This window comes from Symsagittifera roscoffensis, chromosome 1 (assembly GCF_963678635.1).
Source record: "Symsagittifera roscoffensis chromosome 1, txSymRosc1.1, whole genome shotgun sequence".
Taxonomy (NCBI): Eukaryota; Metazoa; Xenacoelomorpha; order Acoela; family Convolutidae; genus Symsagittifera; species Symsagittifera roscoffensis.
The window spans coordinates 48,658,546-48,683,435 of NC_087062.1; the positions used below are offsets into that span (position 1 = coordinate 48,658,546).

Sequence of the window (24,890 nt, forward strand, 5' to 3'; positions counted from 1 at the left end):
TATTAACAAAGACTTCTCTAATAATACAAGTGAAACAAGGATACAAGTAACACAAGGTTGGCTCTCGCTCAAATAGGGGTAGAAGTGTGGCTCTGTATGAATAATATGGAATCAAAATATTAGCAGAAAAAAATCAAACGACTACGTAACCCCAAATTCTGTAACAGACAAAACGCTTAACAAATAGGAAGACATCTTGACATTATCTTTTTTGGCCCAGCAGATGAACAAGTTTTTGAGGCAAAATTAACAAAGACTTCTCTAATAATACAAGTGGAACAAGGATACAAGTAACACAAGGGTTGCGCTCGCTCGAAAATGGGTAGAGGTGTGGCTCTTTATGTATAAACTGGAATCAAAATAATAACAAAAAAAGAAACAAAGGACTACATAGCCCCAAACTCTGTAACAGAAAAAAATTCTTAACAAATAGGAAACCATTTTGACAGTATTTTTATTGGCCTAGCAGATGAACAAGTTTTTTGAGGTAATATTAACAAAGACTTCTCTAATAATACAAGTGAAACAAGGATACAAGTAACACAAGGTTGGCTCTCGCTCAAATAGGGGTAGAAGGGTGGCTCTGTATGAATAATATGGAATCAAAATATTAGCAGAAAAAAATCAAACGACTACGTAGCCCCAAATTCTGTAACAGACAAAACGCTTAATAAATAGGAATCCATCTTGACAGTATCTTTGTTGGCCCGGCAGGGAAAAAACTTTTTCGAGGCAATTTTAACAAAGACTTCTCAAATAATACAAGTGAAACAAGGATAAAAGTAACATTAGGGTTACGCTCGCTCAAAAAGGGGTAGAGATGTGGCTCTTTATGTATAAAATGGAATCAAAATGAAAACAAAAAAAAAGAAACAAAGAATTACGTAGCACCAAACTCTGTAACATACCAAAATCTTAACAAATGGAAATCCATCTTGACAGTATTTTTATTGGCCTGTCAGATGAACAAGTTTTTTGAGGTAATATTAGCAAAGACTTCTCTAATAATACAAGTGAAACAAGGCTACAAGTAACACAAGGGTTGCGCTCGCTCGAAAAGGGGTAGAGATGTGGCTCTTTATGTATAAAATGGAATCAAAATGAAAACAAAAAAAAAGAAACAAAGGATTACGTAGCACCAAACTCTGTAACAGACCAAAATCTTAACAAATGGAAATCCATCTTGACAGTATTTTTATTGGCCTGTCAGATGAACAAGTTTTTTGAGGTAATATTAACAACGACTTCTCTAATAATACAAGTGAAACAAGGCTACAAGTAACACAAGGGTTGCGCTCGCGCGAAAAGGGGTAGAGATGTGGCTCTTTATGTATAAAATGGAATCAAAATATTAGCAAAAAAATTCAAAGGACTACGTTGCCCCAAATTCTGTAACAGACAAAACTCTTAACAAAAAGGAAATTACCTTGACAGTATCTTTAATGGCCCAGCAGATGGACAAGTTTTAAGAGGCAATTTTAACAAAGACTTCTCTAATAATACAAGTGAAACAAGGATACAAGTAACACAAGGGTTGCGCTCGCTCGAATAGGGGTAGAGGTGTGGCTCTTTTTGTATAAAATGGAATAAAAAAAATAAAAAAAAAGAAACAAATGATTACGTAGCACCAAACTCTGTAATAGAAGAAAAACTTAACAAATAGAAAACTATCTTGAAAGTCTCTTTATTGGCCTAGCAGATGAACAAGGTGTTTGAGGTAATATTAACAAAAACTTCTCCAATAAAACAAGTTTAAAAAATAATACACGTAACACAAGGGTTGCGCTCGCTCGCTTAGGGGTAGAGGTGTGGCTCTCTATGTATAAAATGGCATCAAATTAATAACAAAAAAAGAAACAAAGGATTACGTAGCTCCAAAATCTGTAACGGACGAAAGTCTTAACTAGTAGAAAACCATCTTGACAGTATCTTTATTGGCCTAGCAGATGAACAAGTTTTTTGAGGCAATATTAACAAAGACTTCTCCAATAATACAAGTGAAACAAGGATACAAGTAACCCAAGGGTTGCACTCGCTCTAATAGGGGTAGAGGTGTGGCTCTTTGTGTATAATGGAATCAAAATAATGACAAAAAGAGAAACAAACGATTATGAAGCACCAAACTCTGTAATAGACGAAAGTCTTAACAAATAGAAAAACATCTTGACAGTATCTTTATTGGCCTAGCAGATGAACAAGTTTTTTGAGGTAATATTAACAAAGACTTCTCTAATAATACAAGTAAAACAAGGATACAAGTAATACAATGGTTGCGCTCGCTCGAATAGGGGTAAAGATGTGGCTCTTTATGTATAAAATGGAATCAAAATATAGGCAAAAAAAGTCAAACGACTACGTAGCCCCAAATTCTGTAACAGACAAAACTCTTAACAAATAGGAAACCACCTTGACTGTATCTTTATTGGCCCAGCAGATGAACAAGTTTTAAGAGTCAATATTAACAAAGACTTCTCTAATAATACAAGTGAAACAAGGATACAAGTAACACAAGGGTTGCGCTCGCTCGAATAGGGGTAGAAATGGTGGCTCTTTATGTATAAAATGGAATCAAAATAATAAAAAAAAGGAAACAAACGATTACGTAGCACCAAACTCTGTAATAGACAAAAATCTTAACAAATAGAACACTATCTTGACAGTATCTTTATTGGCCTAGCAGATGAACAAGCTTTTTGAGGCAATATTAACGAAAACTTCTCTAATAATACAAGTGAAACAAGGATACAAGTAGCACAAGGGTTGCGCTCGCTCGAATAGGGATAGAGGTGTGGCTCTTTATGTATAAAATAGAATCAAAATAATTAAAAAAAAAAGAAACAAACGGTTACGTAGCACCAAACTCTGTAATAGACGAAAATCTTAACAAATAGAAAACAATCTTGAAAGTATCTTTATGCGCTCGCTCGAATAGGGGTAGAGGTGTGGCTCTGTATGAAAAAAATGGAATCAAAAATTTAGCAGAAAAAAATTCATAGGACTACGTAGCCCCAATTTCTGTAACAGACAAAACGCTTAACAAATAGGAAACCATCTTGCCAGTATCTTTATTGGCCCAGCAGATGAATAAATTTTTTGAGGCAATTTTAACAAAGACTTCTCAAAGAATACAAGTGAAACAAGGATAAAAGTAACATAAGGGTTACGCTCGCTGGAATAGGGTTAGAGGTGCTTTTGTGTATAAAATGGAATCAAAAAAATAACAAAAAAAAGAAACAAAGGAATACGTAGCACCAAATTCTGTAACAGACAAAATTTGGTTTACCTTCCCCATGTTTACCTACCTCCCCCGTTTCCCTCCCTGTTTACACCCCGTCACCCCACTTTCCTGCCAATTTACCACAACCGCCATTCGCCCCCCTTTATGAGGGGGTTATTTATTGGTAGAATTTGGGGGAGGGGACCTATGATTTAAACCCCTACATGTTAGCCCCCCACCCCGCCTATCCCTCCTCAATGTACCCCCGTCTTAGTTTAACCACCCCCGTTTACTGGGTAAAAATGAAAAATGTGGGGGAGGGTAACCTGAACAACTGAGTATACTCCCTCCCCCGTCCCCGTTCAAAATGGTAAGCAATTTGGGGGGGGGGCTGTAACTTGTGGAGGGGGGTTGGGGATAACCTTTTGTAAACATGGGGATGGACGTAGGGATAAACGTTATGGAGTGGGGGAGGGGGTTGGTTTGGGCAAATGCGGATGGGGGGAAGATGTGCGGGGGGGGGGGGGGGGGGTAATTCGAGTAGGTTTAGATTGCAAGTAGGCCCGTCAGTAACGCAGAAATTTGGAAAAATGTGAATTTGGAAAAATATGTATAGATTATAATCCGTTATAATCAATTATAAAGGATTTTAAGTGGATTATAATCCATTATAATAGATTTTAATGGATGTGTTTTTACGAAAACAATCGATTCTATAATGAATCATTATAATTGATTATTAGCCATGGAACTCCGGTGCGGGCAAAGCATAAAAACTCCGTTCTCTTCGAAAATCGAAACAATTATCAAAAAATCAACCTTATCCATCCGCATATAAGGAGCCAATATGTCAATCAAAACACTGTGTAAACTGGAATTGGCTGTTCAAACACCTGCTGATGCAGCATTAGACTGGTATACAACGACAGTCAATAGACCATAATTCTGAACGCAAGCCTGGCCCACTGTCCATTCTATACAAACGATCAACACCAAAGGAGCATATGTTTAGTCCGCGTCTTTACAAAACAGTCCCATACAAAACAGTCCAATACAAAACATTCCGGAAAAGTATGAAAATGAACGAAAAAACAGTCCGAGACAACACAGGCCAAGAAAAAGTCCCAAGAAAAATTAATTTAACAAGGCGGTAGGCCGAGAATTGTCCTTTTTTCAACAAACATAAAGAACAAAATAGTGAACGCTGCAGTCGTGCCAAATTCCCCGGGATGACCAAAAATACTAGTCATACATTTTCCATATATGGAAAAATGCTAGTCATACACTTTCCATACAATTCCATACGCACAGAAAATTGCATGAAAGGTCTATGATTAGTATTTTTTCATATATGTAAATTGTATGACTAGCATTTTTCCATAAACCATATTGATTTTTTACATTTTAATTTCTCAAAATCTTTTGGTTGTGTTCGTTACCGAACACAAATGACATAAACCTTGATTACCCAAACGTAGTAACCAACGGTTTGGCCGTCTCGCATTAAAAATGCATTGGAAACAGCCTGCAATGATTAATTTCTGTCTCAGACAAATAATATAACGAAAATAACGAACTTTTAAATTTTGGCAATAATTTTCAAAGATGAATATTTCTAATATTTGAATTTTTAAATTACCAGACATTGATCAAGGCATACAAAAACATGTCATAAAAAAGAAAGAGGAGTCATAAGCGTTTTTGAAACAAGTTATGAAGAGAAAAGGAAAAAAAATCCAATATTAGTATATCCAGGACTACGTTATACACACAAAAAATTAAATTTTGCATGCAAAATTTTTTTATCAAAAATGTTTGGTTGAATACGAAAATCAATTTGCGGTTAAGAAAAAAAAAATTTTTGTCGTCGCCATCAAAAAAATGCTAGTCATACAATTTCCACATATGGAAATTGTATGACTAGTGTTTTTTTTCAGAAAACAAAAACAAAAAAAAGTCAAAGTTTTCAGTCGTAGCAGCCCAAAAAACGCTTAAATGTTTTGCCAGCAGTTGAATTGATTGTTCAAAGCTTTTTTTTCACAAAAAAAATTTTTTAAAAAATTTCTAATTATACAATTTCCATATATGGAAATTGTATGGGTAGCATTTTTTGTCATACCATTTTTTTCCTTTTTTTGATGAAGAGATACCAATTTCGATACCAAAACAAATATAAAAAACCTTTGAAATTCGATTAAACTCATTTTGCAAAAATGTATGAAATTTGTATGACTAAAAATTTTCCATAGACTAAGTGTATGAAATTGTATGATTAGCATTTTCGGTTTATGGAGGTCAACCCGGGTCTTGCCAGCTTGCCAATAGAAGGTAGGATTTAATACAAATTTTAGAGGCGGTTATCGCCGTAAAGCAATAACTGGCTAGCTTAAACTGGATTGTTTTGTATTGGACTGTTTTCTCCTTAATTTCAATATTTTTTGGACTATTTTGTTTTGGACTGTTATGTATGGGACTGTTTTGTATATGCACCGTTTAGTCCCGACTCACTTATATGACAAGCTATTTGCTGATAATAATGTGTACTTAGAGAACAAGGTTGGTCAGGTTTTAGGAAGAAGACCTGAATGCTCCGACTGCACGTTAACGCCAACTCGAAAGTTTTTTTAAATTAAAAATTTACGAACTAATCGAAAAAGTAAACATTTTTTTTCGATTTATCCCCCCGCATGCTAATGTGAACTCCAGAGAGATGTATTTAGCGTCTTGTATCCTAACAATCTGGCCTCAATTCAATTTGGAAAGCTTTATTTCACCGCCACACGTGTTATAAGATAATTCGAAAAATGACTGAATACAAAAATTACCCCAAGCATAAAAATTCCGGATTTTCTGCGAAAGTCGAAATGCAAAACAGACACGAGAAGGTACTTCAACAGGACCTATCAAATCGGCAAACCTGATGATCTAACTCTTCATCGCGCAAAGTCAGGCAAATCTGATAGGCTACTTGTACTCATCGGAGGCTGTTTTTCCAATTAGAATTTTTTTTATAGATTAACTCGTTTTTTCTATGCAGAAATGATATATTTCTTATTTTAGAAACAAACAGTTTCGGGAAAGAAGTAACCGGAAATCAGTTCACTGCTCACCCACAGCGAGATAAACATGCTTCGAGAATATAGTTTTTAACAAACTTATCGGACAGCGTCTTACATTTTTGAAATGACTCTGACTCTAAGACTGTAATATGGCATAAAAACCGCAATCAATTTTTCTAAACCGCTTTTGAACTGACAAAAAAGCTATGAAAATTGATTTTTTCCACATACGTGTTTCGATTTTGTTTGAAGTTGAAGGTCAGAATTATTTCAGAAACTTAAAGTGTTGCCCGATAAACTTGTTATAATAAGAAGCAAAAAATTCGGAGAGACAGATTTAAATAAAACTAGCGTGTAACGAACCTCCGGTGCTTCAAAATTTTGACAACTCATGAAAATTCGCATATATTGGAAACCAGATATGTATGCTTTTCGTGTACTCGGACAGCACCCAATTACATAATAAGTAATTTCAAATTTTCAAAAAATCAATTTCGTTAAGTTTTCTGAAATTTATTCGAAAAATCAAAAAAAAAAAAACTCGGAAACTACAAGGATTTGAGAAATCGTAATTGGGGGGAAGATTCGCAACTTCTGAGAGTACTTTGACAGCACCCATCTACCGGGTAAGGAATTTCAAAACTGGAAAAAAACTTGACAGCAGCCAATAACATGGTTAGGAGTTTCAAAATTTGAAAAAAAAAACAATTTCGAAAGTTTTCTGAAATTTGTTCGAAAAATCAAGAAAAAATATATCTCTGAAACTACCAGGCTTTGAACAATCATATTTGGAGGCAAGAATCTCAATTTCTGAGAGTACTTTGACAGCACCCAACTGCAGGGTAAGGCATTTCAAATTTGAAAAAAAAAATTTGAATTTTTTTTAAAAACAAATCGCAAAAAACGACATATCTCGCAAACTAAAAAGATTTGAGCAGTTATAATTGGAAGCAAGGTTCGCAACCCCTGATAGTACTCTGATAGCCCCCAACTACAGGGTTGGGAGTTTCATATTTTCAGGGAAAAAAATTCGTTAAATTTTCTGAAATTTTTTTGAAAATTCACAAAAAACGTCATATCTCAAAAACTTCAAAAAATTGAGCAGTTATTATTGGAGGCAAGGATCGTAAAGCCCTGAAAGTACTCTGATAGGTCCCCAAGTACAGGGTTTGAAAATTCAAATTTTGAACAAACAATTTTTGTTAAATTTGCTGAAAATTAAAAAAAAACGTCATAAGTCGAACACCTCAAGGATTCGAGCAGTCATATTTGGAAGGTAAGATTCGCAACCGCTGAGAGTATCCTGACAGCGCCCAATTAAGAAGCAAGGCATTCCAAATTTTAAAAAAAAAAGAAACAAAATCAAATTTTAAATTAGAAAAAAAGATATTAAAAAATAGAAAATAGATCGAAAAGAAGAATTGAAAATATATCGAAAATGGATTGAAAAAGAAATTTAAAAAAAGGAGGATCAAAATTTTTTTTTAAAAACAGGAAACAAGATTGAAAAGAGGGATTGAAAAAAAACAGAAAAAATATTGAAAGGGATCGGAAAAAAGACAGAAAGAAAGATAAAACAAAGAGAAAGAAAAAAAGTGATAAAAAAGTGATATAAATTGGTATGAAAACAATGATAAAAAAAGTCAGGTAAAAAAGTGATATTAAAAAACAAGGATACAAGTAACACAAGGGTTGCGCGCACTCGAATAGGGGTAGAGGTGCGGCTCAGTATGTATAAAATGGAACCAAAATTTTGACACAAAAAGAAACAAAGGACTACGGAGCAAGTTCTGTAACAGACTAAAGCCTTCACAAATAGAAAACCATCTTGACAGTGTCCTTATTGGTCTAGCAGATGAACAAAATTCTTGAGGCAATATTAACAAAGACTTCTCTAATAATACAAGTAAAACAAGGATACAAGTAACACAAGGGTTACTCTAGCTCGAATAGGGGTAGAGTTGTGGCTCTTCATGTATAAAATGGATCCAAATTAATAACAAAATAGAAACAAAAAACTCTGTATCACCAAATTCTGCAAAAAACGAAAGTCTTAACAAAGAGGAAACCATCTTGACGTAACTCAATTCTTTATGCGGACGATTCTGTCATTAAAAATAGAGAAAAATAGAGAAAAAGGTCTGTCAAGCAGTGTTGGATAAAACCAACAAACGGCAGTTCTGAATTGAACTTACAACAAACGGAAACGAAGCTAAAAAACACGCTTCAAAAAAAACCTGGTGAACATCGAAAACAGAAATTTAACGATAGACTCGAAACTGCTCCAACCCTCGACCCTGGCCGTCAGTGCTGGGATAAAATTTAAGTACCTCTCAAAATGAGACCAAAGGACCCAAAAGGCAAGGTATGACGTAAAAGAGAGAACTTTTCTCGTATACCAGGGCAAAGCCTCGAATATTCCGACTGCCCTTCAAAGCATATCGAATAGATTTTTTGGAAAAAAGAAAATATTGAAAAAACATAAATTTTGGACAAAATCAATGTTCAACTAAAAAAGTTTAAGTCCTAAAAAATTGATACTACCCATTAGCTAACCTCAATTCACTTTGTTGTGCGGGATAATTCGCAACGCATAAATATTTTGGGTTATGTTTTCAGGATTATGGATAAAATCTTCAAAGTGCGCATAAATTAGACAAGAAAACGGCCAAATTGGCGACTTTCAAACTCCCAAAACAATGCAAAAAATTATCGGAGGTGAAAATTTTTTTTTTACATTTGATTTTAGGGAGCCAATATTCGCAATGGGTCATGAATAAATTTTGTTAAGAACTATTATTTCGATCGCTGAAAAATGACTGAAAAAAATGGACTGTAGAAAATCTGACTGAATCCACCCGCACTGGAGTTCCATGGATAATAATCGGTAATTTTGTCGTTTTATAGTCAGTATCTATGAAATTACAAAAACAAACGATTATAATTCATCAAAAATGTATTATAATCCATTATTTTTTATATCAAAATAATCCATTATAATCGATTATAATCCATATTTTTTTATAGATTACCTCGTTTTTTCTCAATTTTTCTATGAAGAAATGATATATTTCTTCTTAGTTTAGAAATGAACAATTTCTGAAAAAAAGGAACCGGAAAAAAATTAGTTCACTGCTCACTCACAGCGAGATAAACACGCTTGGAGTATAGAGCTTTTAATAAATTTATCGGACAGCATCTTAATTATTTGAAGTGACTCTGACTCTAAGACTGTAATATGGCATAAAAACTGCAATCAATTTTTTTCTAAACCGCTTTTGAACTGACAAAAAATTATTGAAAACAATTTTTTTCCAAAAAAGTGTTTCGGTTTGTTTGAAATTGAAGGTCAGAATTATTTCAGAAACTTAATGTGTTGCACGATAAACTTGTTATAATTAGTAGCAAGAATTTCGGAGAGACAAGTTTATATAAAAAATTGTCAACTCATGAAAAACCGAATATATTGGAAACCAGATCTGTAGGCTTTTCGTGTACTCTGACAGCACCCAATTACATAATTAGTAATTTCAAATTTTGAAAAAATCAATTTCGTTAAGTTTTCTGAAATTTATTCAAAAAATCAAAAAAAATATACATCTCGGAAACTACAAGGTTTTGAGAAATCGTATTTGGGGGGAAGATTCGCAATTTCTGATAGTACCTTGACAGCACCCATCTACCGGGTAAGGAATTTCAAAACTGGAAAAAAAATTTTTTTTTGGAAAAAAAATCACAAAAAACGTCATATCTCGCAAACTACAAAAATTTGAGCAGTCATAACTGGAAGCAAGGTTCGCAACCCCCGATAGTACTCTGATAGCCCCCAAGTACAGCGTTTGAAAATTCTAATTTTGAGGAAAATTTTTTATTCTTATGTTTGCTAAAATTTAAAAAAAACGTCATAAGTCGAACAATACTACAGGTAATGGATTTCAAAATTTGAAAAAAGATATTAAACAAAATAGAAAACAAGATGGAAAAGAAAGATAAAAAAAATTGAAAAAGACGGATCGAAAAAAAGACAGAAAAAAAGATTGAAAAAGGATCGAAAAAAAAGAGAAAAAAAAGGTTAAAAAAAAGATTAAAAGTGATAAAAAAGAGATATAAAACTTTATAAAAAATGATAAAAAGCGATATAAAAGATGATATGAAAAAATGATTTAAAAATTGATATTGAAATATAGATATCGAAAAAAGATAAGAGATGAAAAAAAGTTAGAAAAAAAAGATCGAAAAAGAAGGATTGAATAAAAAAAGATACAAAAAAAGAACGATAGAAAAAAAAGATAGAAAAAAAAGATCAAAAAAATTAGAAAAAGAAGGATCGAAAAGAAGATAGAAAAAAAGATAGAAATAGAAGGATTGAAAAAAGATAGGAAACAAAAATTATAAAAGATGGAAAAAAGATCGAAAAAGAAGATCAAAAAAGGATCGAAAAAAGAAGATAGAAAAAAGATCGAAAAAGAAGAATAAAAAAATATATAAAGATGAAAAAAGATCGAAAAAGAAGGATCGAAAAGATTTAAAAAGAAGGATTGAAAAAAAAGATGAAGAAATGAAGATAGAAAAAAAGATTGGAAAAAAGAGCGAAAAAAATGAAGATAGAAAAAAGAATTGAAAAAGAAAGATCAAAGAAAGGAAAAAAATGAAGAAAAGATCGAAAAAGCAGGATCGAAAAAATTGAACAGAACAGATTAAAAAAAGATGGAAAAAGAAGATTGAAAAAGAAATCAAAAAAGGATTGAAAAAAAAATATATGAAAAAAGAGGATCAAAAAATGTATTAAAAAAATAGAAAAAAAAGATGGATAAGAATAAAGAAAAAGATTGAAAAAGAAGAATCGAAAAAAGACAGAAAAAAAGGTTAAAAAAGAAGGCTCGAAAAAAAGACAGAAAAAAAGTTAAAAAAAAACATTTCAAGTGATATAAAAAGAGATATAGAATTATATAAAACAATGATAAAAAGCGATATGAAAAAATGGTATAAAAAAACTGATATTGAAATATAGATATGGAAGAAAGATAAGAGATGAAAAAAAGTTAGATAAAAAAGATCGAAAAAGAAGGATTGAAAAAAAAATACAAAAAAAGAACGATAGAAAAAAAATAGAAAAAAAGGTCAAAAAAATAGAAAAAGAAGGATAAAAAAGATAGAAAAAAATAGAAAAAGAAGAACTGAAAAAAAAGATAGGAAAATTTTTTTAAAAAAGATAGAAAAAAAGATCGAAAAAGAATTAATTTGATAAAAATTTAAAAAAAACGTCATAAGTCGAACAATACAAGGATTTGAGCAGGCATTTTTGGAAGGCAAAATTCGCAACCCCTGAAAATATACTGGCAGCACACAACTACAGGGTAATGGATTTCAAATTTTGAAAAAAGATATCAAAAAAATAGAAAACAAGATGGAAAAGAAGGATGAAAAAGATTGAAAAAGAAGGATCGAAAAAAAGACAGCAAAAAAAAGATTGAAAAAGGATCTAAAAAAGAGAGAAAAAAAAATTTAAAAAAAAAGATAGAAAAAAAAGATAAGAAAAACAGATAGAAAAAAAAGATAAGAAAAAACAACTAGAGATCGAAAAAGAAAGACAAAAGGTACAAAATTAAAGATGAAAAAAAGATAGAAAAAGAAGGATTTTAAAAAAAATAGAAAAAAAGAAGCAAGATCGAAAGAAAACCGAAAAAGGAGGATTAAAGAAGGGAAAAAAATGAAGAAAAGATCGAGAAAGAAGGATCGAAAAGATTGAACAGAAAAGATAAAAAGAAATTGGAAAAAGAAGATTGAAAAAGAAAACGAAAAAGGATTGAAAAAGAAATATATGAAAAAAGAGGATCAAAAAAGTGTACAAAAAATAGAAAAAAAGATGGAAAAAGAGTAAAAAAAATTGAAAAAGCAGAATCGAAAAAAGAGATAAAAAAGGTTGAAAAAGAAGGCTCGAAAAAAAGACAGAATAAAAGTTTAAAAAAAAGATTAAAAGTGATAAAAAAGAGATATAAATTATATAAAACAATGATAAAAAGCGATATAAAAGATGAAAAGAAAAAATGATTCAAAAAAAGATATTGAAATGTAGATATCAAAAAAAGATAAGAGATGAAAAAAGTTAGAAAAAAAAGATCGAAAAAGAAGGATTGAAAAAAAAGATACAAAAAAAGAACGATAGAAAAAAAAATTGAAAAAAAAGATCAAAAAAATAGAAAAAAAGTTGGAAAAAGAGTAAAAAAAAATGAAAAAGAAGGATCGAAAAAAGATAGAAAAAAAAATATAGAAAAAGAAGGATTGAAAAAAGATAGTAAAAAAAATTTAAAAAGATGGAAAAAAAGATCAAAAAAGAAGATCAAAAAAGGATCGAAAAAAAAGATAGAAAAAGATCGAAAAAGAAGAATAAAAAAAAGATAAAGATGAAAAAAGATCGAAAAAGAAGGATCGAAAAGATTGAAAAAGAAGGATTGAAAAAAAAGATAAAAAAATGAAGATAGAAAAAAAGATTGGAAAAAAGAGCGACAAAAATAAAGATAGAAAAAAGGATTGAAAAAATGATCGCAAAAAAATTCAAAAGGAAGGATTGAAAAAAAGATAGAAAAAAAAGAGAAAAAAAGATCGAAAAAAAGAAAGAAGAAAAAAATCGAAAAACAAGGATCGAAAAAGAAGGATCGCAAATATTGAAAAAAAAGAAAAATATCGAAATAGAAGGATTGGAAACAAAGACAGAAAAAAGTACAAAAAGAAAGATTGGAAAAGAAGATCGAAAAAGAAGATCGAAAAAGGATCGAAAAAAAGATCGAAAAAAAATCAAAAAAGAGGAAACGAAAAAAAAAGATCAAAAAAGAAGGATCGAAAAGATTGAAAAAGAAGGATTGTAAAAAAAGATAACAAGAAGAAAGATAGAAAAAAAAGATTGGAAAAAAGAGCGGAAAAAAATAAAGATTGAAAAAGGATTGAAAAAATGATCGCAAAAAAATTCAAAAAGAAGGGTTGAAAAAAAAGATAGAAAAAAAAGAGAAAAAAAAAGATCAAAAAAAAAGATAGAAGAAAAAAATCGAAAAAGAAGGATCGCAAATATTGAAAAAAAGATAGAAAAATATCGAAAAAGAAGGATTGGAAACAAAGACAGAAAAAAAGTAAAAAAGAGAAAGATCGAAAAAGAAAATCGAAAAAGAAGATCGAAAAAGGATCGAAAAAAAAGATCGAAAAAAAAATCAAAAAAGAAGAATCGAAAAAAAAGATAAAGATGAAAAAATATCGAAAAAGAAGGATCGAAAAGATTGAAAAAGAAGGGTTGAAAAAAAGATAAATAAAAGAAAGATAGAAAAAAAAGATTGGAAAAAAGAGCGGAAAAAAATAAAGATTGAAAAAAGGATTGAAAAATGATCGCAAAAAAAATTCAAAAAGAAGGATTGAAAAATAAGATTAAAAAAAAAAGAAAAAAAAAGATCGAAAAGAAGGATCGAATAAGAAGGATCGCAAATTATGAAAAAAAGATAGAAAAATATCGAAAAAGAAGGATTGGAAACAAAGACAGAAAAAAAGTACAAAAAGAAAGATAGAAAAAAAGTCGAAAAAGAAGAATCGAAAAAAATTAGAAAAAAAATAGAAAAAAAACAGATTAAAAAGAAGGTTAGAAAAAAAGACAGAAAAAAGATCGAAAATACAGATAAAGATGAAAAATTGGAGACAACCGTTTGACAGTAGAATTATCTTGAACAGAGTCGTCGAAACCAAATTGAAAGTTAAAAATTGAGGACACGGGTAAATAGACATAATCAAATTAAATGAAAAACTCCTCCACCACCCCAAGTCCGCCAAGTCTGGTAGGCCAACTCTCAATCGTCCCCACATCTGGCCAAAAATCAATTGGCGATCTCTCAGCTCTCAATACTTTAATGCAACCTATCCTGATTTTTTTTTTTAGAAAATACAGTTTTGTTGATAGTTTTCCGGGCAGACCTAATATAGAAAAAATTGGCACCACTCGTCACGAAGTTCTTATTTTCACTCAGCTAGAAAAACGATTAAGAGAGAACTAACTGACAGATCAAATTCAGAGGCGGATCTAGGATTTTCTCGAAGGAGGGTTGACTTTCACAACCTAACTCTTTCGCCCCTTCCCCTTAATCCGCCCTTGATCAAAATCATGCCATGGACGAATTATATTATTGGAAAGCAACAATCAGCAACATCGGATTGAGTCAAAAATCAACTAATTCTCATTATTCTCCCATGAACTTAGCGTTCAAAATTGATAATTTTGCCTAAATAAAATCTGCAACAATTGTAGCCAACCCAATGCATTATAAAAAATTTAAAACGCTTTTCCCCCATTTTTTCTACAAATAGTGTCCTATTCTTTGTGCGTACTCTGAAAGAAGATCTGTACAAATGCATTGAAAATGAGTGAATTAGGCGTAATCGGCAACATTTTTATTCAAAAAAATGATTGAGAAACAAAAAATGAAAAAATGAGCGATAAAATATGCAAAAACTTCTATTTCAACTTTTTGCGTAGTAGTTTACAGAAATGTTTAAAACTTTTAAATCTCTTACTTCTAGTTTTCTTTATTAGAAACTCAAATTTTCTAAGCCTAAACTCAGCCTCGCAGAGTAATTTTCTTACGAAAACATTTAATCGATTGCTTTACCCGCTCAAAATTAGACTAAACATCGAAAATTTAAAAACAGTTTTTCTCGACATGGGGACAACTTTCAAAGTTTTTTATTGTAATTTATGTAGATTTCAGTGATTGCTTCTTTTGGTTTTATCTCTCTCTCTCTCTCTCTCTCTCTGTCTCTCTCGTTTAACGACATCACAAAATGGTCCCTTGTGTAGTGAATTCAACGGGAAGAGATTCACTACTAATCACAATCCGGAAAGAGTTAGGTTGGTGGCTTTTATTCGGTACTATATAATAATTTTTGCCCCTTTTGCCCTGCTTTTAAGGCTGTCTCGTCCGTTCTCACGAACGCAAGAATTTCCAGTTGCATTTAATTTTTGAAAAGTCCAAAAAGAGAAGGCTCTAAATGGCCAGAATTTAATCCCAAAATCTAACCGAAAAGAAAGGATCCGCGATCAGTCAACATAATTGCCTAACCGCAATTTAACTTCCGACCATTTCAACTTAACGATTCTCTTTCTCATTCCAGAGAATCCCAATTAACGAAATACATCCAGTAACTAAATACACAAGAAAAAACCCAATAAGTAATAACCCAAACATACACCAACACTCAGTTCGACCTGCAAAAATAATAGTGTTTTAAGGTATCAGTATTTCTTTGAGGTACTTCAAATGATTTCTTCAACTTCAAAAATTACTCTTCTCAACTCTGATGAGAACCAATTATTCTTTTTATTTGCTCTTCTTTTTCTCCAACTAACAACGAGAACCAACCGTTTGCTCTCACAGCGCAATTTTTCTCCCTGAGCATAGACTACTTGTAACTTTTTAGCTGTTTTTCTATATGGTTTTTAGTTATACTTACAATTATGATTGACCCTACAGGTCTTGAGATTTACTGCGGTACTTCTTTCTCAAGATCTTCACTGAATTCTTCCTCTGTGTCTCCAATTTAGTTGTGCAAATATCAATTCCAATTTTACAACTAAACCAATTAATGTTTATTTAGCAAGTCGTCCTAATTAGCAACTTTTTCAGTTAATTATTCCGTTATTTTTGAGCACCCAGCGTAGGGGAAGGCCCCTTTTTATAGGTCGCTAACTCTTTCCAAGCATGTAAGTTTCCGATCTATACTCTTTTCAGATCCCGAACTTCTGGCTATTGGGGAACGTAATTCGTTTATTAGGGGTCGAAATTGTGCCAAATGTTACAACCGGGAAGGTCCGTAAATATCCGATCTGTTGATTTTTTCAGGAGACCTACTTCCTATGCTAGCTTCTATTAATGCCAATTTTATCTGAGGCTACTTTTCACTAGTCTGATTGAATTTTGATTAATAGCTCACTCGCCAAGCTAAAATGAACCCAAAGTTTGCCCAGTTCAATTAAATTAGTTCCACTACTTCGATGTTACAATAGCGACCTAGATCCCGCTCAGCTTCTGCTCCACTTCCCAATAGGCATAATTTCTCCCAATTAAAAATAAGATGACTGGTTTTCGCTTCGAAAGGGTTGGGCTGGGGATACTCCACTTTCCGGTTTTAATTCCCGGGTTTCTATGCAATTTTGGACCTAAGCACCCAAAAGTCCATTAGGGGTAACCCCGGCGTCACTCGGGGCCAATCTTCTGTATTTGAGTTCAGAATCCCGAGAGGGTCCTTTCTAACAGGTTTCATCAATATCCCATTAATTATCCCATTTCTTCTGTCCATTATTACGGTCCAACCGTCAGATTTGGCTCAATTTACAAAACATGATGTTCCTTGTCAATCATTGCCTACAATATTTCAAAGTTTTTTCTCCCTGCATTCAGCGGGGGGGGGGGGGGCGAGGAATGACTTCCGGAAGTCGGAATTGGGACTAACTGCTGACGACATAACACCGGAAGTAGGGGTCCAGTTGATCTTAAGCTTCTCTTAACTAGGTATGTAACATATCAAAGTTTGGTCTCATTCCAAACGCTGGATAATGACTTTTAATAGGGCTATTTGGCTTCCAGGAAACGTTATCGTTTGGGGCATGGGGCTCCGAAGGGTCTAGGTTTTTGCATGACCGGGTCAAATCAGAGTTGAAATCAGAGTTTGGCGAAAAAGTGTTAGGACCACGATCCTACAGTTTAAATCAAATCTGAAAGAGCTTTAATGTGATATAATTCTCGATCCACTCTAATGTTTATTTGTTATTCTTGATTTTGCGTAGAAAACATTTTAAAAAAACGCAGTCAAAAGCAAATTCCGCCCCATTTCCCATTTTTAATGGTCGAAATCAAAATAACCTAGCACATCGAGAGGCCAAACACGAGATAGTTCTCGAAGACGAAGATGGGGATCCACTGGCTCGTGATCAAAACGAGATGCAAACTCGTTTTCTTCAATTATTTGTCACATGGATGCACTGAATTATTGTTCGTTTATACACAGCTTTGAAAAGTTTTCCAAATTAACCTATGTTATAATTATCTCCTTTTCCCAGGCGTTGGAATTATAAGATGACCTTGACCTTAAAAATGAAACTGTGAGATGGTCAAAGGGTAAAACATAAAATGAAATGATGCATTACAAAACCATTTGTCTTCTTTCAACTTTTGTTTAGTGAACGTGCGCGAAACTCACTTTACTATGGTGTTTTTTTAAGGACGAGAGGTCAACCTTGTTCCGCATGAGCTTCCAGTGGATCATATCCTGTCAGGTACAAATTACGCGCACACAAACACACATGATATTTCATAATGATGCACATTGTGTTTTTCTTTTATCAATTTTTGCAGTAGAGTAAGATATGGCATGTTATCTGTCGCCAGCCGTTCTATTTAGTTCCCACCAGACATGTGGTCCCAGCTGCGTTTTCCTGCCGAGCTCATGGCCTCAGTCTATGTAGTCAGTCCACAATCACAGACTGTAAGTGGATTCATGCACAACCCTATGTATCAACTTCCTAAGTTATGAAAATGGTCAGTGCGCAAGAACCACTTTGGGTCTATGTGCGGGACGGTTCCTCGAATAATTATGGCAAAAAGTGGATTGTAAATGGAATATATTTCAATAAGAAGTAGGTACCCGGGTTAAGCAAAACTTCTAATCTTACAACTTTTAGAAAAACTCCTCATCCTAAAACTTCTGAGTAGTTCACACGAACAAATATTGTATGAAACCTCTATGATATGCATTTTTGCAGGAAAATGGCGTGACAAGGACTCTTCGTACATTTAGTTTGCATGAGTAGCATTTCGTCATTCATATTTGAACAAGGATAGCCGGTTACTGTGCAAGTAGCACATAATGTTCCGACCATGGCCTTACAAAAACACGCGCATTTTTTTTTCCAAATTAGTGTAGTTTTTTCTGCGTGGTGTAATAAGGACCTGAACTACAACTACAAGTTAGGCATATTCGACAATCATAGTAAAACAGGCATTCTGGCAGGGGCGGACGAAGGGTCCCCCGTTTGTACTATTTTGAGATCTCCATATTTCATGACGGATCACAAAAATTTTCTTTGGCGCCATATAATTTTGAGGGGCAATTTTTTTGGTCAATTTGGTCAAAGTTTTCCTAAAAGTGCCTAAAAACGCCTTTCTTGGCCTGTTTTTCAAAAATTTGGCCTGTTTTGGCCTGTTTGGCCAGTTTGGCCAGTTTTTCGAAATCCCCGAAACCCCCCACCTCGAGAAAATCCTAGATCCGCCCCTGCATTCTGGACAACATTTTTTGAAGATAAAAATAAAGCATAAGAAAGGGTGCTTGCACGCTTCACTTGCTCGAGTTTAGACGAAAAGTCAAAAATTGAAACCGACTTTTCTCGGACACTGGAAACTTTTTTGGAAATTTTAAAATCTGGTTCAAATCTTGACTGAAAGGGTTTTAATTTGATATAGCTCCCAGTGTGATGATTATTTGCAACTCAGCGTGATGATTATGTGGTGCCTGATTTTGCGTGGAAAACAAAAATGAAAGACAGAAAAAGTAAAACACCCCCGAATACAAAGTTCCTCCGCTTTTTTCAATGGTCGGAACAGAAATCAAAAGTAGCATTTAAAGTTCCAATTTGAAATAAAGTGTTTCGTCTCAAAACTCAATAACCAAAAATTTTCTCATGCAAGAAAGAAGCTGGTTAAGTGGCTGCAACCAATATGTAAGCTGCACTGGGTGATTGCCATGTAAATTATTCTTATATCTTTTGTACAAAAAAACGCAATGTTTTGTGTGAGGCTAAAACCTTGAAAAAATCATCGGTTTAAAATAGTTGCCTGCTTTTTGATGATAACTGAAAAGTTGTTTTGTTCTTTTTTGATTGCGAGCTCACTTCTCTGCTCAAACAAACATTTCACGGAGAAGAATGTTTTTGCCTAAACGTAATCAAGGCTCCTTAATGTATGAAAGTGTAGGACAAGCAGTTTTTTGTGAGGAAGTCAACGGGGGTAAGAAACGTCAAAGGGTATATGAAGGGGAATTAAGTAGTACGTGTGCGACTAGAAAAGAAGGCCATTTCAAGTGTTCCGCTGTTACGCCAAAAACCGACCATTTCCGCCCAAATAGGGCGGCTATTCTTAGCAGCATATCGCATAAATTTAGTGTTGCTGATCACGTTATTTAGGAGGAGAGTTTAATCTCAAAATGATCCCCTTATTGTTCCGGCTTTTGTAGAAAATGGCGGAACCTTTCTGCTTGGCTTTTTAATTCAGTCGAATTTTGACTTTTTAATCAAGATTTTTTAACAACTTCTTAATTTTTTTCTTAAACTTTCAATCATTTTTATAACCTAACGGATGTTGTAACTCGCGTTAGCGGCGAAAAAAGTATATGGGGGTTTAAAACGCGTAAAAGGCAAAATATACCAATCCAAACTTACATGGGGTCATTTTATGGAAAAAAAAACCCGTTTGTCATGCTATTTTCAGACAATTTCTGTTCCGACCATCAAAAATGGGGAGAAACTATGTAACTGGGTGTTACTAGGTTTTTCGTTTTCTATGCAAACCGAGGCACACAACTCTTTACGGAATGCGTCTAGTGATATTTCTTATTAAAACTATTTCAGTCGTTATTTGATCAAGATTGAAAAGTTTATAAAAACTTTCTCAGCGTCCAAAAAAACCTATTAGAATTTTTTCATGACTTAAATTATAACTATTAAGGTGAGCAATGAGCAAACGAGCATGCCTTTTTGATATTAAACCAAAAAAATCTTACCGCAAAAAATCATCTGAATGAGTGGAGTGATTTATCACCTTAAGACCCTTTCAGTCCTGACTCGAAAAATCTTGAAAAATTTCAAAAATTTGTCCCAGTTTTGAAAACGTTTGGAGAGCCGACGGTTTTTTTACCATAAATTTTGCTCCAGGGTATTTTACCGGAGATTCGATAAGTAAGTTCAATTCCGTAGTTGCAAAAATTTTGAATCTTGTTTGAACATAAACCAGACGCTTGACTCATATGTAGTTTCCTAGGGTACCCGAGTGTTGTTTTAAATTTTCTTTTGAGTGCGTTCGTAGAGTTATTGCTTGAACAAACATAGGCCAATTGCCAGTGTGAAAACGCGTCAACAGCCACAAGATCGAACGTTTTGCGCCCGTTAATTGAGCCCCAAAAGTCCAGCTGCATGATTTTGTTAGGTTTCTTAGGTTAATAAATTTCGCTTTCATTTCCATTAGGATTTCAGGTTTAAGATCTTCAGCTGCTTCCAAGCAGTGCTTGTAGTGGGTCGTCTTGGCTTGATGATCTTTATCTCTGATGGCATCCCGGAAATTCGTGACGATTGGATCCTATATTAGATTGGCCGCGACTAGCTTGAGATTAAGCAATTCTGGGTATTATATTTTCTTGACTTTGCAGCCGTCTATAGGGACGATTGATTAGATTCAATTTTTGCTCTTTATTAGTGGATACAAGAACCCCAGGGAACTGCTGAGGGAAAGAAATTATAGTATTCAACTTTTTAGAAGTAATATTTTGAGGGGATAACTTCAATGTCCGAGTCTGAGCTAAGATCAGGCAATTGGCTGGAGAGTTGTTTTGGGACCACATTATGATTCGCGTTCACTGATTCGGGTTTTTCCAGGTATTTAAAAATTGATTTTTTTAAAATTAGAATTTGAAAGAAAAGGGAACAGATTTGAGTTTATGAGACCCGTGCACGTAACAGCATGAGAACAACGTCTGACCTTAGACTGTTTGTAATTGCATGCATCCTTCGGTATGCTAATTTCACGCATGTGATTGGCTGCGCGTTGGTTACATGACATCACGCCCTATTGCGATTTTACTGAATTCGAGTCGGCGTTTGCATATTCTTTTTAGGCGAATTCGCACATCCAGTTTTTCAAGTTTTTTTTCGGAATTTGCAATATGTTCAAATTTTGTGCCTTTATGCACAATTATTGTCATCTATGAATTTGTTTGCCTGTGAAAGTTTCTTTAGCAAGGTATCGATAAGCTTTTGAAAATCCCCAGGCATTGTTTTTAGTCCGTAGAAACCGTTTCTAAAACTGCAAGTTCCCGTCAATTCTCCCCCACCTTTAAAAGTTGCACTGTTTGCTCGTTTTCTAAAACATAGCTACTTGTCCGTACTCATATGTGAAGTCCAAGGTAGTGAAGAATACATCACTCGCCCGCTTTTCGTTCCGCAATTTTTGGATAATTCCGTCAACTAATTCATCCATGTTCAGCATTTCGTACTTAATTTTATGTACTTGTTTTTTTTTATAAATCACCTGGTTCCAATGTCAGTTTCATACTCACGTTTTCTACAGTGAATTTTTTTGCTGTGACACAATTTTCTTGTCAAAAAATTTTTGTTATTCATTGATGTGTCCCTCCGCAATTAGGAGCGCTATTTCCCTGTCTACTTTTTCCCGAAAGCTGATAGGGACTCTGTGCCCTTTTTGCTGTCCAGGTTTTTAACTTCTAAAAATTCATCCTTCACCTTCGGATCTCTAAGAATATGGTCGGAACCAGCTATTCTTATCTTTCTTCGAACTTGTACGATATTTTTGACACACGTGTGTACTTTTTTTGACACACGTGTGTACTATGTTTTTTTATTTCAAATTTCGCTTAAAAATGGGCTAAAATTACGTTATAAGAGCTCGGAAACTCAAGTCCAGAGTGTGTTTTTTCAGAGTAAAATGAAGCATTATTTTTTGTTTCGTGTGTCTCTTTTTTTAATCAATTTTTGCTCTATAAAGTTTGTTGTCTGATAAATTGAAAAAGTGCGTGATTTGTTGTTCTGCAGCTGCAGTCAAAAGTGGAGAAAGTGATCTCAGTGGTGGCAGATGTGATAGGAGTGAACATTCTTGGGCTGCATCCAAACAAAGAGCAACAGGTGGGCTGCAGATCAGACGATTCCCTCTACCCCTACGGTCACCTTCTCGCCACCCTCATCACCACTAGACTGAACAGCCCCCCTATACCTGATGCCCCCATTCCCACAAGTGACCACAGTCAACAGTCTCAACAGGAGGGAGAAAAAGCAGGACTAGGGGCCGAAGAGAAGCCAAGTCACATCCGTAGAGTGTTCGAGAATGCATACACCATCCAGTATTTCGACATTCACAGTCGACAGTGGAAACACGTAAATAAGTAGCGTAATACCTAACGAAGAGAGAGAGGGAGGAAGCGGTCACTGTGGTTAAGATTCAATACATAACAGTTGTGTGTCAACTCTCTAAATTATCTAGAACCAGAAAGGGAAACATTTTTCAGTCAGAGCAATGATTCTTCTCAAAAACAAGAGATTCTCTTTTTGATAGATAGATAGTACGACAAATTTTGATAAATAGTCCGAGTTTCAAAAACTCCTCAGCAAACAAAGATTGTCGATTCAAGCATGCCTTCTTTTTTTCGTAGAAATTATTTACAGTTACTTTTATCTGTTGGTAATGATTTGGAAGCAATGAATTAATAACCAAATGAAAAACTTCAGTCCTTAATAAAAAAAGAAAGCTCGTCTAGGTGCGAAATACGAAAAAAACCATGTCCACAACCCAGATATAATAGAAATTAATATACGTTCTTTAAACTTACAACAATATATACAATAAATATCATATGAACAAGCTTGGGCAAAGTCAGACAAGTGTTAATTTCATACATACCGTAAAGTTAAATGCACAAAGTACATGTAACTTGAACAGCATTAGTTGACAATTTGAGTCCGATACAAAATGCAATTATTCAGTCTGAACTGCTTTCCAATAAATTGAGTTATGTTCTTTGAGTTAACTCAAAGAGTAATTTCAGATAGGGTACACCGTCTGCTCGTCACGCTATCTTTTTTTCGGTCGGATAGATTCGTGCAGCTTCTTAGTCTAATACCGATCTTAATCTTACTCTTAATTGGCTAGTCTCTTTTAGTCTCAATAGATCTAGAATATACTGGTCGTTTGCGATTAGGTCTCTTGGAGAGGCAACTAAGTTCTAAGTTAAATTCAAATCTCTCTGGTGCTGAAATTACAAGTAATTTCAGCACTTACAAATAAGTGGGTTGTTAGTTAGATGGATCATGATTGAATAGTTTTAATTTTTTATACTGATAAAATATCCAATAACAAAATATTGTTTTAGATCTGGTTCCACCCATCCGGGGTTTACAGAGTTTTTGAATCTTTTATCTTCATCTGTAATGAAGGATGGAAAATGTCGTTGGTATTTGGCGAGCATCATTTCTTGTTCCGTTCTTGGAGAAGAAAACTCCAGAAAGCTAGAATCGTCGACATGAAGTTGTTAGCTGTTGTTCGACGATGGCTGCGACGGCCAATGAAATCAATCTGATTTCAGGATGGTTTGCTATGAATGTTCGTTCTCCTTCAGCAGAGGACTGGTTGTGTTTCGTTCTTGTCTGGGAAATGGCGTGAAGATTGAGTTTGGAGGGAATGCTTTGTAACTCGGATCTGTACACATACTTGAACATGGAGGTGGTCATTGGTCTTATCTAATGAATTCCTTCTCTGCGAATTCCAGTCGTACTTCAAATCCTTTTGAGTTGTGATTGTGAGCGGCATATCGGTTGTGTTTAGCCATTCCGTAGCTTGAGTGCAAAGGGGTCGTCTAGTTTCTTGATTCTCGTCTTTGTAGTCGTGTTTGATCTATATACTGCATTATATAATTTACATTTTTTAGTTATAAAAAAATTGTTTGTTAATTTGTTTTTTAGTTATGATTTCTATTAGTTAATATCGCAAAAGCGTTTTGAGTTTAGTTCTGTTATTTTAAGAGTTACTCACCCTTGAGTACCTCTTGTCAAAAATATAGAGTGGTCACAAATCGTGGGTGTAGCACGGTGGGTTAGGCCGGCGCCGGCTATAGAGCATGCTCAGGACGTCCCCTTCTGGCGGGTTAGGCCACGAGTGACGGTATGATTGCATGCTGGTTTTTTGTGTTAACCTTTTATGTTTTTTTATTATTGGTTTTTTCCTTTTGTTGTTTTGGTTGTGTCCTTTTCTTAAAATTCAAAATGTTTGGTTTGGGTTTGTCTTGTGATTTTTTGGTGTTTTATTATTTCTTTTTTTTTGACTTGTCAAACGTCTTCAAAAGAATAACTTATCTAGTTCTTAAGCTGGTTTAATCCGGTTATGGTACCGTTGGTTTTCTTTTCTTAGTCATGCTGTTAGTTTTATGGATACGGTGTTTAGTAAGCTGCATTGGTTAGTTTGGATTATTATATAATTCCATTCCAACCGGGTTAAGAGAAAGTTGGAAACTTGTTATCGCTTGTTTGAGTTGTTTCAGGGAAAATTAAAATTTAAATTCATTATTTTAAACAAATCGTCGTGGGCGAGCTGTGCGATTTTGGATAGAATTCTTGTGCGATTGAATATAAAGAAGCAATTGAAAATGTTAGTACTGCTTTCTTCTGTATGAATTTACTTACTTACATATTAAATTTTACTGCTTTGTGGGGGTTCAAATGATTAATTGATTTCCATCGTATTGAACTTTACTAAATTAGAGAAAATAATTTATAAAATAACTTATTGCTTTGGGGAAGAAATCTTACTGCATCA

At 33.8% G+C, this 24,890-nt stretch overlaps 1 protein-coding gene across 1 annotated transcript in view; it reads left to right on the top strand.

Annotated features, from left to right (window-relative positions):
- The window catches only part of LOC134857803 (uncharacterized), a 236,245-nt gene extending 213,538 nt beyond the window's left edge, over nucleotides 1-22,707 (top strand). Inside the window, exons 7-9 of the mRNA XM_063873753.1 lie at nucleotides 17,528-17,581; nucleotides 17,707-17,790; nucleotides 22,121-22,707. Of these exons, the coding sequence (XP_063729823.1) occupies nucleotides 17,528-17,581; nucleotides 17,707-17,790; nucleotides 22,121-22,471 (489 nt within the window). The 3' untranslated portion in view covers nucleotides 22,472-22,707. The remainder of the gene's footprint in view (nucleotides 1-17,527; nucleotides 17,582-17,706; nucleotides 17,791-22,120) is intronic.
- Nucleotides 22,708-24,890: the final 2,183 nt, after the last annotated feature.